This window comes from Melanostigma gelatinosum (genome assembly GCF_949748355.1).
Source record: "Melanostigma gelatinosum genome assembly, chromosome: 7".
NCBI classification, from domain to species: domain Eukaryota; kingdom Metazoa; phylum Chordata; class Actinopteri; order Perciformes; family Zoarcidae; genus Melanostigma; species Melanostigma gelatinosum.
Genome location: NC_136640.1, coordinates 22,207,478 through 22,222,191, shown reverse-complemented (window position 1 = coordinate 22,222,191; position 14,714 = coordinate 22,207,478). Strand labels below are relative to the sequence as shown.

Sequence of the window (14,714 nt, the reverse complement as noted above, 5' to 3'; positions counted from 1 at the left end):
CTTAAATGATTTTGCCGTTAAAGTTGTTGAGTATCACAAATGCAGAGCTGTTGCAAAATACGCTATGAAAATTGCAACATTTATGGATGTTAAGTGCAAAGTGTTCAGTATGGGCAGCTCCAGTGTGTTTGGGCCAGGCTTTGACATCAGCTGTTTTCCACTGAGCAGCATCACAGGCAGCTAGAGGGAGCTCCTGGGTTTGGATCTCTGTCCTTCTTTCAGCGTGGAAACTGCTCCTTATGTTTTCTCCAAATAGGAAAATCAATCATATGGTAAAATGTAGAAGATGATATACTCCTGACATTCATCTTGAGGAATTTGGGATTTGGTTGCTCAGTAAAACATTATATAATGTATAAAAACAACATGTGGTTACACAAGGGTCGTGTGCCTGACTATCTCTTGACTTAATGCAGTCTTGTTATCAGTGGCAACCTCAATCCCTCAAGACCCAACCCTAAGCTTCAGACATTAGAGTGGTGTCGACCTACTCAACAAACTCTCAGCGAGAAAATGTCGAATCACTCCCTCAAGTCGAGCTTAATGAAAGTTAAACTTAAACTCCAGGTCACGTGACACTCTGTAATGAATTCCTGACGTCGTCGGGCTGTAACCTGCCGCTTGTTTCCACAGACTGAGGCCCACAGTGAAGCACCCTCAGCATGCTCTGTTGTCTTGTTTGTATATAAAAAAGAGTCAGTGCAGAGTAAACACTGAGGCCTGCGTTCTACCACGCAGTACAAAGCTGTGTTATCACGCTGCAGCTGGTAGGCTGCAGCGCTGACTCAGCAAATAAAGTGCTTAACTCTCTGGACCACAGAGCTGCTTCACTGATCTCACCAGGGTGTGTGTGTGTGAGTGATGGGGGGGGGGGGGGGGGGGGGGGTTGTCCATCACTTCTGTGTTGTCCAACATATTGGTATCAGCATCAAGTTCAATAAAATGTCTGCACAAACCTGTGCAAATGAATCCATGTATACATGCATGTCAACACGTTGCATGACATGTTGTTCTGATAAACACGCTGTAGTTCGAGACCTCTGTGCTATTTCATCTGTTTGTTTGTGTGTATCCACAGTCAGGGGGAGACGGGGCTGGTTTGCCTACCGGCTAAAAGGTTAGGCTTGTGACCAGGAGGAGGTTTCTCTAGTTTACACAAAATAGTATCTTGTTTGAACTCCTCCTCTTCTTCATCATTCATCGGATAACTTAATTGATGTGTCGTACTATTTCGCCACGACTGTTTCCCCAAATCTTTGACAGGAGACGTCTCCTGTATGCATGTTTCAGTGGCAGCATTCAAGTCTGTAATCCTGCAAAAACAATTTGATGACAGCATCGGGATGAATTTGAAATGCCCGTAACTCTTCGCACATGCGTCTGACTTCTAATCCTTGCACAAACCATCCTTATGCAAAGTCTGAAAACTCCTGGACGGGATTGACGTACTCTCCCAAAATCTGCATGATTTCATATCACGTGCATGTTTTGATGCAACATATTCAAGTGTCGAACTGCATTTTCACATTCATCAGGAAAGACTCAGGATATATATATATATATATATATATATATTAGGGGTGTAACGGTACGCGTATTCGTATTGAACCGTTCGGTACGAGGCTCACAGTTCGGTACGCATGACGAACCGAATACGTTTGAATAAAAAAAAAAAAAAACTTTATTTAACCAGGTAGTCCCATTGAGATGAAAAATCTCTTTTGCAAGATGTAAGTAACAATACAAGATGTAAGTAGCAATACTACATAACAGTAAGGAGCAGTTTTAGTTTTTTATGCTTATGTGTTGCTCAGAAGACACCCCAGAAGACGGGTCACTCAGGTATAGTTCCATCATTGTTCAAAGTCAAAGAATAACTTCATGATGTTAGTTGTAATGAATAAATATATTTTAAAATCAAGTACATTTCTCTGGCATTTATAGTTTTCTACTGTACCGAAACGTACCGAACCGTGGCTCCACTGTATCGTACCCAACCCAACCGTGGATTTTGTGAACCGTTACAGCCCTAATATATATTCTTCTGAATGTCACCAGGAAGCGTTCAGCCATCACACAGTATCGTTTTATTACATCGGTTACCAAGGCGACAACTCCTCCTTCTTCGTTTGAACAGATCAGAAAATATTCATCTTGTTCTTTTTCAGCAATTTGTAGTTTGTACAAATGGCAAACACACACACGCACACACACACGCACACACGCACGCACACACACACACACACACACACACACACGGTTGTTTCTGAATGATCATGAAGTGAAATATACAACAGATGGAAATAAACCTTCTGAGTTGACAATATGTGATAGTGTGTCTAAATTAAAATGGTACAGTGCATCATCAACACGGTCATAATGTGAACAATATTCTCATAAAAAAACAACATTGTTTCGATTGGCAGCTAGATTCAAGTTTTGTCCGTGAAGTGGACTCAACTGTGAGTGTACTGAAAGAGAGGGAAGCCGGACAGAAAGACAAAAGGAACAAATAGAAACATCAACGTGCCGACATGTAGAGCTTGAGTCCACTTCAGCGCGTCTGAGAAACGAGAGGCGACGTTTCCTCCTGATCCTGTCTGCTTCGCTCCTCGTAAACATTGGCACTTTCATCGGTGGTCCTGTTGGCACTAACTGGAAGACAAACTTGTTTTATTTTTTTCTGACTCATTTCCGTCATTGGCTGTTCTGTGACAGATACACAATGAAAGCACATGCATCGCTCTGCCAAATGTAAAACTCATCCCATACTGATCCATCTTCAGCATTCTGCAATTAAAAACAATGCTCTCCAAGATCACATGAGCCGTGTTTCTTTTATCATTGGAAAACAAGAAGGGAGGTGAAATGAGCTTTGACGTGCAGCTGACATGACTTGTAGAGAGAACTCAGCGTCAGTACAGCAGGTTTCTGTTGTCGGGAGTTGAGATGTTACGTGTTTGAATAAAGAGTTCCTGCTGTTATGAGCCACTGTGTTAACAGAGTGTAAGCAAAAAACAGTTTCTAGGAGGCAGGCAGAAGAGTTGTGTCTCTGTATTTGAAAGTATAACTGAAAATGTGGTTTTCCCAGAAAGCCCCGATACCCCCGACTTGGCAGAATAGCTCAAAGAAGGCAGAGCTGCTCCGGAAGAAGAAATCTCATTGAGTTGAGTAAGACAACTGTTTGGTGGCGCCAAAGAGAAAATTCATATTCTGGATAAGAAACATATTTTGCAATAAGGCAAAAGAAAAGAGAAGGAGAAGCGGGGATGAAATGTTTGCCGATACAATACAGATAAGCTCGTTAGCAAACCAATGCTCACCATCCAACATTCTGAATGTCAGACATTTCATTTTTATCATTCATTCCTTGCAAGTCAATGTTGTTGTTGTTTAATCCGACTATAAAGCAAGACGTCTCTGTCTGTCTGTGTGTCCTTTGCATATCTCGAGAGCACCTTCTCTGATCTACTTCACACTTGGTGGGGGTTTTGCTGGGGTTCCCACAGAGTGCTTTGTTGACCTTGAGGGCTCTGCGGACGTTAGCGTGTCGCCCACAGCGGGGCTGACCGCAGGTCACTTATCCTGCAGGATGCTGGATATACTAACATTACAACCATGCTCTTCTTCACTTCCTCGCAGCACTTCCGGGATCTGGAGTCAAGCAATAGGCCCACTCTGAACTGGGACGCCGCCAATGGGCACTGCACTAGCTCAACCAATGAGACAATTTCTGGCAAAAACAGCAGCTCTGACACGGAGAACATATATCTAATAAGGTACAATTTCAGATAATAAATGAACAGGAAGGACAAAATTCCTGGTTGACGCGGTGAGATTATGATGTTCTTGACTCTTCCTCGAGTACCTAATCTTTGACAACTTGCTGTTATCAGGCTTGACAAGGAACATGAAAATAGGAGGGTGGTGGTGGTGAAGAAGGTGGCACAAAATGGAAACACTCCACCAGAATACATCAACAGGAGCTGGAGGAGACAACTTCTGAAACACAACCGTCGTTCACTTTTCATCCAGGTTGCATCTACTCACCGGCTCAGGTTTAAATAACCAGGGAGAGTGCAAAGAGTCAAAAGGTCAGTCAGTATTTGACGAGCAGATAGTACACATGTTGTCAATCCACAGTCTTTAGAAACCTGTTGGTCTGTGCCGCCGTGACGGGGTTGAAACCCTGCAGTTCTTCAGGCAAACGTGGATGAATCACAGTCCAACCAGAGCTGAGCCTGCACAGTTACTCCGTGACGTTTCTGTTGTAGTCGTAGGACAGCCGTCGCTTAGCGGCAGCGTTCTGACCGTGCCGATTGGCCGAGGGGAGGCCGGGGGAGAGGCGGCGATTGGCTGTCATGGGTGCAGGCCTGCTTTCCTGCAAAGATGAGAACACAACGATGCAGATGTGATATTAGACGAACTGAACACCTGCTCAAATCAGCAACACCACTCAGTAAACCACTCGGTAAAGTGCTGAAGTGATGAGTTCATTCATCGAATTGTTGGTCAACAGAAAATGTTTTTGTACCACAAATATGCTTTAAAAAGTATTTTAAGTTCTCTGGTTCTAAGTGAGGATTTGATTGAACTGAAGTTCAATTTGATTGAACAAACCAACAGTTTCACAAGCATGTCTGACGACCACAGTGGCCTCCAGGTAACGCAAAAATGCTCAAGGCTCTCTCTAGTGTTTGGTTTGTCCGCTCTGGGCTACTGTACAAACATGGTGGTGCAACATGGAGGACTGTGTGAAGACGACCTGCTCCTTATGTAGATGTGAAGCGCTCATTCTAAGTTAACGAAAAACACATCAATAGAAAACATACTTATGAATATTATATTGTATTTCTACTGATAGGATCCACTGAAATGCCACACAGGGGACCTCTAATTTCAAAGAACAACTCGGAGTAGAACATTTATTTAATTGACAAAATATATCATTGTATATATTTACAGTAAGACATTTAATCACTGGTGTAATTTCGCAAATAAAAACATTTCCCTGTCAAGCTCTAGTGGGCTCTGTTGTAATCCACTCGTACAATATTCCATGTTTATTATCATTATTATTATAAAGTTAACGAAATCCAATCCATAACTAACTGTTTAACCAACACAGAGTCCGCGAAAAACTCAAGAAAAGACTAGATTAATAGATAAAACAATAAAACACATTTGATTAGAATAGGTGAAGTATTTCCGACTCTGCTACACCAAAGACAAGATTATGGATCACACATCTGGTGCTCTGTAGTTTCCTCACACGCTTTGGGTGAACTGTGAGACCAGCCGGACTGGTGTCCTCGTTAATCAGCCGCGGTGAAGTGTGAGGAGTGTTTTGCATGTAACAACAGTCACCTCATTTGAATGGAGCTGCGGGTTCCATCAGTTAAAAGGCACCATCAGGTCATTTTACGATCCGTAAAGGCAGTCCTGACTAACTCTGTTAAGCAGCCTTGAAGCTTAACAAATGGAAACTGAACACTAAGCACTCTGTGCTACTTCCTTTGTATGACATGTTATGCGTAGAAAGCATGTGTGTGTGTGTAGAGATAGAGATATAATTGAATGTAACATTCGATTTCTCACAGAATGCTGAACACTGAAACACATCATATGTCCACGATGCCATTCTCACGGTTTTAAACGACACTCACAGCGTACTGCGGCTCCAGGTGTAAAGTCCTCAGCAGCAGGTCACGAGAGACGCCGTTCGCTCTCTTGTATCTCTGGCAAATCATTTTGTTCAAGTCGTGGAAACCGTCCAACAGCCTGCAGGGTCAAAGGAGAACAACGCACAGGACGCAATGGTTCAATGGATGCTGTTCTTCTCTCACACAGTGACAGGTGTGTAGAAAGGTCAGAGACAGTCGTCATCTACGGAGAATGTTTTTAAAGCTGGATCACTGGAAAATGGTCAGTAAGTTCAGGACTTTATTATAATACTTTATTTTATATACTCTGGATTTTCTTGGAGAATATGTGATCATCAGAGGCCGTCTAGTGACCCCCCCCCCCCCCCCCCCCCCTTTACTTCGGGCCACCTTACTTTGGCCTTCGTTTTAATCTCAACTACACACCAAGTCACAAGTTTTGTGACTGCATCGTGCACAGTTGTGACGCTATGACAGTAACAAAATCTGTCCACAATCCTATATATATCCATGTGCATGTCCTGTTTTCAGAGATGGAGTCTACAGTAACTCCATCTTGCAGTTCACCACTTTAACCACATGGTGGCCACAATTTGTTACATTTAAAGAGAACATAGTATTTCATTGCCACATAACTCCACACAAACACCTTGTTTCCAACATCAATACACATTCACAACAAAGCATCAAATGAGGTTTTTGTTTCGGTTAATAGATTAAAGGCAAAATTTAAAAACATAAATAATGCAATTATTACCTGAAAAGTATCCAGAAGTTATCAAAATGAAAGTATGCCAATATGATTATATGTATGCCTTATTAAAAAACAGGCAATGTTGCTGAAGGTAATGCACACTGAATATTGGATGTAGCAATGTCTTTATGCAGAAACCTACGTCAGGTGATGAGGAAAACATCTTTAGAGGGGCTTAGGAAAACAGCATTATGATGCTAAAACATACCGACATGGCCAACATTTGAATGTTGGGATTTGAATACATAATGAGCACCACTGAGAAGCTGCAGAATGATATGAAATCCTAAAAAAAACCCTGTACTGTATCCTACTACAAGTAGGAGGAATGTATACACAGCCATTAAACGCTGCAGCAGATCAATAGATATACAGTCAATCAGACATGATGATAACAGACATGCAGAGGGCTCAGTCGAGACGGTTCACCTACCCCTGGCCATGGCTGGCTCTGCCCCTGAGGAGCCGGGCCAGTGTGGGGACAGTATGGAGGTCACAGGGGTCACTTGAGGACGAAGGAGGCAGCGAGGGGAAGGCTTCAGCAAAGACAGACTCCTACGGGGGAGACAAGGAGACCTCATCAGTTCCTACAACACCAGAGAGTTTCGCAGCCCTCTTCAGTTCAACAAATATGAAGTTCTTAAAGGCCTCTTCATGGCGCTATAAGCAGAAGTCATGAAAGCATATTTCCTTCACTGCAGCTTTCCGCTGAGCTCATCTTTCATCTGCACTGGGAGACTCTTCCTGCTGTTTTTTGTTTTCTTTTTAACCATCTTCAAAGAAAAAAAATCACTGCAAGCAAATAAAATTATTTCAAGTGTGAAAACTTAGCCACCGAACCCCGAGGGTACGTCAGGGCGAGCTGTGTTTCTATGGTGATGGTGCAGGAAAGTGAAATTAACATAATTACTTCTGAACAGGGAGGTTATACAGTTTTGGGTCGATTTGTTTTAAATGTTTGGATCCGGTGATACAGTCACACCAGCAGCTACAGCTGAGGCCGACGGACGTTCCGATCAGAACCACACATGTCGAAGAAGTGGCCTCAAGTGGAGCCTGAATAAGCCTGAATAAAGAATAATGAACTGAAATAATTCATGAGCAGTTTATTTTAGACACATCTGGGTTAACATACAGTGTAGCTGTCCTTTGGGGTTCGACTGCCCTGATAAAACCAGCCTGGATTGATAAACAGAAACTATATTCCACATGCTGTGTGTTTATCGTTTTCACTGATTTACTCTGAGGACCTCAGGGGCCTTGGACGCCAGCAGCCAGCCTGTGTCAACACATTTAGCCCTCAGCTGGAAGTCAAGTGAGGACATTGTTGTGTTGTCAGTGGCACAAAGATTTGAAAGCAACCTCAGTAAATCAACCTCAAAAACCTCCTGGTGGACCTAAAAGCAGTTGTTGTTTGTGGGTCATATTTACTGAGTTACTTTGAAAGAAGCAGTGGGGATGTTGATGGTGAGTTCCAGCAACAAGATTACTACACTCGACAGTTTGTTTGTCCCTTTCTAATTCTAAAGAAAAAGAGCTTCTCTGAAATCCCCATTTTGCCTCAACATTGAACAGGAATCCATCACAGAGAGACACATCTTCTTACAGTGATTGACCACAAATCACTGGAACACCACAGATCAAATAACTAGTCATTACATTCTGGACAAAAGTGATCAACATTAACATCATGGTTATTTAACACAATTATCAATTGATTTTAGGGAAAAAATGTTTTAGATGCACTTGTGCATTTAAAACAACAGCGCACTGTGCTACTTCCATGTTGTGCAACATTCCTGCTAATGTACTCATCTTAGATGTAAAATAAAGTTCTTCTTCACCTGAATTCAGTGCCTTTTCATTTTGCCTACACGGGCAACAGTAACACAGTTGGCTATATTACTCTTCTAGCAGGAGCATTTCCAAAAACAACGATGGATAAATGTTTGATTAATTGTGCAGCCCTACTAGTCATGATCACAAACTATCAACAACGCTAGCTACTGTGTGCTCACACAAAAAAGCACCTGTTTTGGGGGACTTTACAAGGAATTTGGGGGAATTGTAGGACAGCAGATGAAGCAGGTTGAGCTCAAGTTGATCCACAAGTTAAGGGAATTTCAAGACTTTATGCCAAATATACACAGCCTGAATAAATGAGGGACATAGCAGACAACAACAAGGGACTGGAATGGAAAGCTGACTGAAGATTTGTAGACTGAGTGCACAGTTGCTTGGTTTATCACAGTGTGCCAAATTGTGTTTACAGGTCTTCAATTTCACTTTCACTTTCACTCGTCTCTCGAGTCGGCGTCGGTAGCTTGCTCCTCATCTCTCCATTAGCCGCTACTAGCATAACACATACATCCTCAATTGCCAGTCGAGTTGCATTACGTGTGTAATAGGCGGGTAGGTTTTACTAAACTAGAAGAATGCATGGAATAAAAAAGACAATATCACAGGTTCTGCTGCGATTTTGATACATTTTGATACTGTCCATCTTTAGAATCCAACTAGGGCTGGGCAATATGGGCACATCTTTCTATCACGATATAGGTCTATTCACATCTTGTTAATCATATCTATAACAATATTATGAATCAATAAATAGTCCATAATAACCACATGGTTTGAGATACTTGACAAATGGGAAGTACTTAACATTTTCTCATTTAATTCAGATTAAGATAAATGATCAGATTTCCGAAGAACTTTGAGTGTCCTTGTCATTGTGTGTCACGATATCTGAATGTATGATTTCATCACAATGTGATTCCATTGAAAGACGATGCTGGCAGAAGTACAATGCTGCACGCTGCATATGTGCACACAGTCTTCCACATTTCCACTACATAATCCATAGAGTACTCAAAAACTACATAAATAACTCTTGCACTCAACACCGCGTGTCGGTGATACAGCAGTCAAAACCAGGCAGTCCCAGCCAGTAAAGGTTGGCCACAATGACACGATGCTGATCATTCAAACGGACGAATCATAGAGAGTTTGTCAGTGAATTATCAGAGAAATGGATGCAATTGAAGCAGAAAGAAAGGTGAATTTCTACTTCATGGTTTCACGGAAGATGTTTTGAAGAGGCTGAGAACACAAGTTCAACTTTACCAGATTCTGATTGGATGAGAGGCTGTCTCTGCTCCCTTCCACGGCGCTGGTCGGCCACCACTGTCCCATCACATCTCGACCTTCATCTGACGAATCCTGAGAAAAGGCTGTCCAGGTGTCGTCTGATTGGTGGAACGAGCTGTCCGTCCAGCCTGGTGTCCAGGGGGAGGACTCCCCGGCGGTGGCATGGTTTCCAAGTGCTGTTTTTAGACACAAACACGGTTAATATTAGACTGTAGAGTCTCTGTTGTAGACGTCCCTGTAGTGTCGTGGTGTGTTTCCACTCGACTTCGCCCTCATTCTGATGACCTGGACGGACGACCAACCAAACCTACATTGCATTGAAGGGGTTAGTTAGCAACAGATGGCTAACAATAGGCAACAACTGGCATTTATAATCATAACTTCGTCCATGCCATTGAAGATGAGGTTAATCATGAGAATTACCAAATAAAGGGGCAATTTAAGCAAACGACAAAAGACACCCGCAGTGGTATTTAACCACGTAGTTTAAGTTTCACACAGAGATTTTCGGAAGTCATACCTCTACTATCCCAGCAAAATCATAGTTACAATGTCCAGTCCCTGTAAAACTGTACCAACACATTTTGATGAATCTTATAGAAGAATATAATTACCTTTTCACAAGCCTAAGAAGAATGTCGTACAAAAGTCTCCACCAATACTTCAGAAGTGCTGCATAGTTTCCGTCTGATGTTATTTTACACCTGAGAGATCAGTTCCACACAGGAACACAAGTTTGAAGTTGGTATTGAATCTGAATCGGCCAAACCCCTCAGACTAGGTATCAGAAGGGAAAACGTGGGATGTTATCGTAGGGATCGTAGCATCCCTCGAACCTGGGCTTTCTTTTTCAGCCGCAGTGCATGACGAGTTAATCGTCAACGTTAATGACCTTGTTGCGAGGAAACAAGTGTGTGAATATTTGTGTTTCATCGTGTCATCTGTGCATGCTGCCGTCACGCCATTACCCTCCATTGCTCAGTTATTGCATGATTTATCTACGTGATACTTCAGTCGCCTTTGTGAGACTTTCACTTCCACCTGTTGCCCCATAGCCTCAGGCTCACAGGAGCCTAGAGTCCCAAGTCCTGTTTTCTGCCTTCTTAACTCAACTCTGAATGATTAATACCATGTAGCGAGAATGAGGGATTGGTTAGGAATTCAGGTCAGGACAGACTGGAGTCTAATTTCCATGGCAGGGCCAAGTGGTGCTTACCAGGACAAGAAACAACTCTCCATGTTTATCACAAGATTAGATAGGTCAACTCATTTTATGTTTCATGCAATTAAATAATGTTCTAGTTCCATAGTCAGTAACCTACTGAAGGCTCAGTAGGTTACTCATGGGCCATACCTGTAGTTCTGCATGGTTGCAACACATTCTCCCTCCCAACTCATCAAATACTGCAACTTGGTGAGCGGCGCTATGAGTCAAACTATGTCGCTCTAGGTATGTCTCCAGCATCAGTTTTGACGTGTCAGGGACAGCGTGTCAGTTTCCGCTTGTTACATGCATACGGTCTCCTTTCCAAGACTTTCAGTGTAGGTTTAGTTTGTAAGTTTTCTTGGTTAGGTTCAGGCAACAAATGCATTTGGGAAGGCTTGACCCTGACCTTCTCCCAAAGCGGACTTTTACGCTCTTTATGCTTCGTCAGTTGCTCTAATGACGAGGATGGATTTGCATGAGTGGGTTAATTGAAAGCCAGCTGTTCACTGATGTTAAAGGATGCCTCAGTGCGTCAGTATCAGACACCGAGAGTCACTGACCACGGGTCGATATCTGACGGGTTGGTTCAGGCACTTCACTGCACATCACATATATTTTACTTTACAGATAAACATTTTGCAAACTGTGCTCTTGTGGGGTTTTAATTTTTTTTATTTTTGGCTTCTTTTTCTCTCTCGCTCTCATTTCTGTATGGTATGGCAGACTTTTTAAAATTTAGCTTGAATGTGTAATCCATCACAATGAATATCAAAAAACTAAAAAAGCAATTTCAGAGAGAAGCAGACAGAAGGCTCTACAATATGCGTTTGAAGGATATATCCAGGATATCAAACTGACTCAACAATTAAAACAAGTTCAAAAGATAAAGATAGAAGCAAAAGCTACAGATTACAGTGTAAAACTGAACCACCACACCGCCTGGCAATCGAGAAAAGGACAATGAAACTAAGGAACACCACTGTTCCTGTAAAGACATGTAGGTCTTTATTTATTGTTACAATTATTAAAATATGATAGCAGCATGTGTAGACTTTCAGTATACCTTCAATAGCCAGCGTAGCATAGAAGTACTAATGCTAGTTAATAATGTGCTGGTGTACCCTGCTAATATTAGCTCCAAAGGAAAGTACGGTAGAAAGGAAACATCAGAAATGTACATCTCCTTCCAACCTCTCAGGGTAATGCTTAAACAAATCCACAAAACCAACCTGCAACTGAAGGAAATCTGAAAAGACTGCATGAGAGTCTATGGAGCAGGGCCGTTTTTTTGTCGTACCCTGGTCAGAGCTGACCGATATGATTGGCCAGTCTGCTTTCAAGGGGCGGGACCTAGCAATGGGTCAATTGGTATTTATTATTTTAAATATGTTGATGTATTTTAAAATGATCATAAAAACTGTATAAAGTGAGAGCAGTTTAACAGTTGGTTCACCTAAATGCTAATCCTCAATACAGCGATGAATGATGTTTTGCACTGAAACAATGACATTTAAAACCAGACAGTTTGGAACGACTGTTGATATTGTGTTCTGTGGATTATTCAGATGGATGTGATTATCTCCAAACCTAAACAAATGAAACCAAAAAAATATCTGCATGGCCACTAAAGGCGCAAAAATACATTTGAGTTATTCTTGGGTGAAGTGACCCTTCAAAAGTAAGGGAGTAAAGGGTTGAAAAACACTGGAATGCTCCTTTAACCTTTCTTTCTGTCAATGTAGACAGCGCACGCTGCTCATAATCTTTAAGCGATATGTTAAAATAATCACAGAAATGTTTTTAGGTGGATAAACTGAAATAAACAATGAGTCAGCCCTGGCTTAGCCTTGTTTGGCCCCACAGTGGAAACTGGGCTGAGGTAATTAGCTAAAGGGAGCATAATGAGGGAACATAAGGAATGATTAATACAGAAAAACTAAAAGGCACCAGAGTCAAAGATGTCACACAGCCAGCTGCATGTGTGTTGACTACATAAGAGCCAATTCAATTTGTACGATTATTATTTTAGTCATTCAGTTGACATTTCTTGCTCAGAGCTCTGTGGATGATTCTGATATAATTTATTTACTTATTTATTAGTGCATTTATTATTTAGTAGTTTTGCTTGAAAAGGACTATACCAGTGTGTTTGTAAGTGTTAGCTCCTTCACAACAACATCCATTTCTATATTTTCTTTTTACGATAACTGCATTGTTAATTCACAAAGAAACATGTGGCTCCATATCTAATGATCATACAGGTTCATCTTATCGGTTGTATTTATCTCAGCCTTTCTGTGAAATCATGTTTTGTTTATCATTCTGCCAATGGCGATTGGATCTAAATACACCAATACCCATGAGCCACAGCTGCCATTGCTATGGAGAAGAAGCCAGGCTACGGTATAAGTCAGAGCTGCAAGGGAGCGCTTGCTCTTTGAATTTGTGAACAAAACACGGCACAATTGTTGCTGAACTGTGTTGCAGTTTTCGCAACACCCTAATGTTTAGCTTTCAGCAGCACCCACTTAACAGAGTTTTAAGCGAGCTGAAATGCACCTTGGGAGTGGTAGTTCACTTCATATGTTATCTCGAAAGAACAAATATCGTTTGTTGATTTAATTAAGCAGGAGAGTTACGTGCTCCAACTGTAAGTCACTTAACATTGTCAATGGGAAAAATGAATGACAAGTTTACATCCAGAACCAGAAGCGTCCAAAATAACTCCTCAGAGTCAGCAGTGCTGTTTTTGCCAGTGTTACATCATGAATGCATGCAAAGCAGTTTAAGTTTGGGTCGGATTAAAAAGTTTCCTTGATAACCTCATGATGATACTGTGGCTCCTAATTAATACTGTAACAAGAAGAAAAATACACTCACATGTCTAACACAGCATGGTTACACAGCAGAATGATTAACTGTGACATATAGAGTCCATGGGATTTGGTATGGCCCTTTAAAACTGTGTGTGTGTTTGTGTGTGTGCATTCCTGAAATGGCACAAAAGATTAAAAATGCACTAATACTCTGAGCCAGTTTGAAAGTGCTGTCGCTACATATGTATGTTTCTGACATCTTTAGAAGACTCTGCTTTACTTCTGAAGCCTTGTAATGTCAGCGTTGTTGCCTTTAACCAAAAGATCCTCTGTCCCATGTCTACGTCAAACCAGAAAGGCAGTTACTAAAGCTCCCAGAGGGGCGAGAGAGATACTAAAAGGGAAAGGGAGAGAGGGGAAGGCCAGCCAGAAGACATAGAAAGAGACAAACTAACAATTGTGAGACTCACCAACACTTTCTCTGCTCCCACAAGGCACTGAGGCAGACACGGTGTATCCCTCACTCCAGGCCGGCTCTCCCTCCGCCTGCATGAATACTCCAAACTCATCTTCCTCCTTCTCCTCCTCCTCGTTCCTTCCCTCCTCAGTGGCCACGGTGGAGCCCCTCTCCTCCTCGCTCTGCTCCTCCAGTTGTCTCCCAAACCTCCCGTTCCCTTCCTGGCCTCCTTTTCCGTCTCCCGCAGGAACTCCGAACCCTTCCTTCTCCTCCTCCTCTTCCTCCACCGCCTCCAGGCAGGGCAGGCCGGTTGCCATGGATCCCAGGGGGGGCGAAGAGGGGGCAGGATTAGCCAGGGAGGGTGCAAGAGTGGTGGAGGGATCAGCACAGGCAACATTTGTGACGTTAGCGCTTTCCTTTCCATTTGCTTCAACATGGGTGATGCTCGTTTGGCCACAAGTGTCTCCGACCTCTTTCTTCCTTCCCCTGCATTCATCTACATTCATAACCACTGACCTCCAGCTGTCTTTTAGTACAAAGTTTCTCGTTGCTTCTTTATCATAAATGTCCCGTATGCTACTGTCATTTGTGTCATCCGCAGTGAGTCGTTCTATGTCGTCATCGCCTTTACCACCACTATTGTCCAGCTTGTTGCAAGTGCTCTCCC

At 42.4% G+C, this 14,714-nt stretch overlaps 1 protein-coding gene across 1 annotated transcript; it reads right to left on the bottom strand.

Moving 5' to 3' along the window:
- Nucleotides 1-4,249: 4,249 nt before the first annotated feature.
- On the bottom strand, nucleotides 4,250-14,364 carry LOC306780095 (uncharacterized protein; the record flags this gene model as incomplete). The annotated part of the gene is made up of 5 exons (XM_079272304.1): nucleotides 4,250-4,381; nucleotides 5,667-5,781; nucleotides 6,851-6,972; nucleotides 9,544-9,743; nucleotides 14,061-14,364. The coding sequence occupies 5 exons, from the start codon at nucleotides 14,362-14,364 to the stop codon at nucleotides 4,250-4,252; spliced, it is 873 nt and encodes a 290-aa protein (XP_079128430.1).
- Nucleotides 14,365-14,714: the final 350 nt, after the last annotated feature.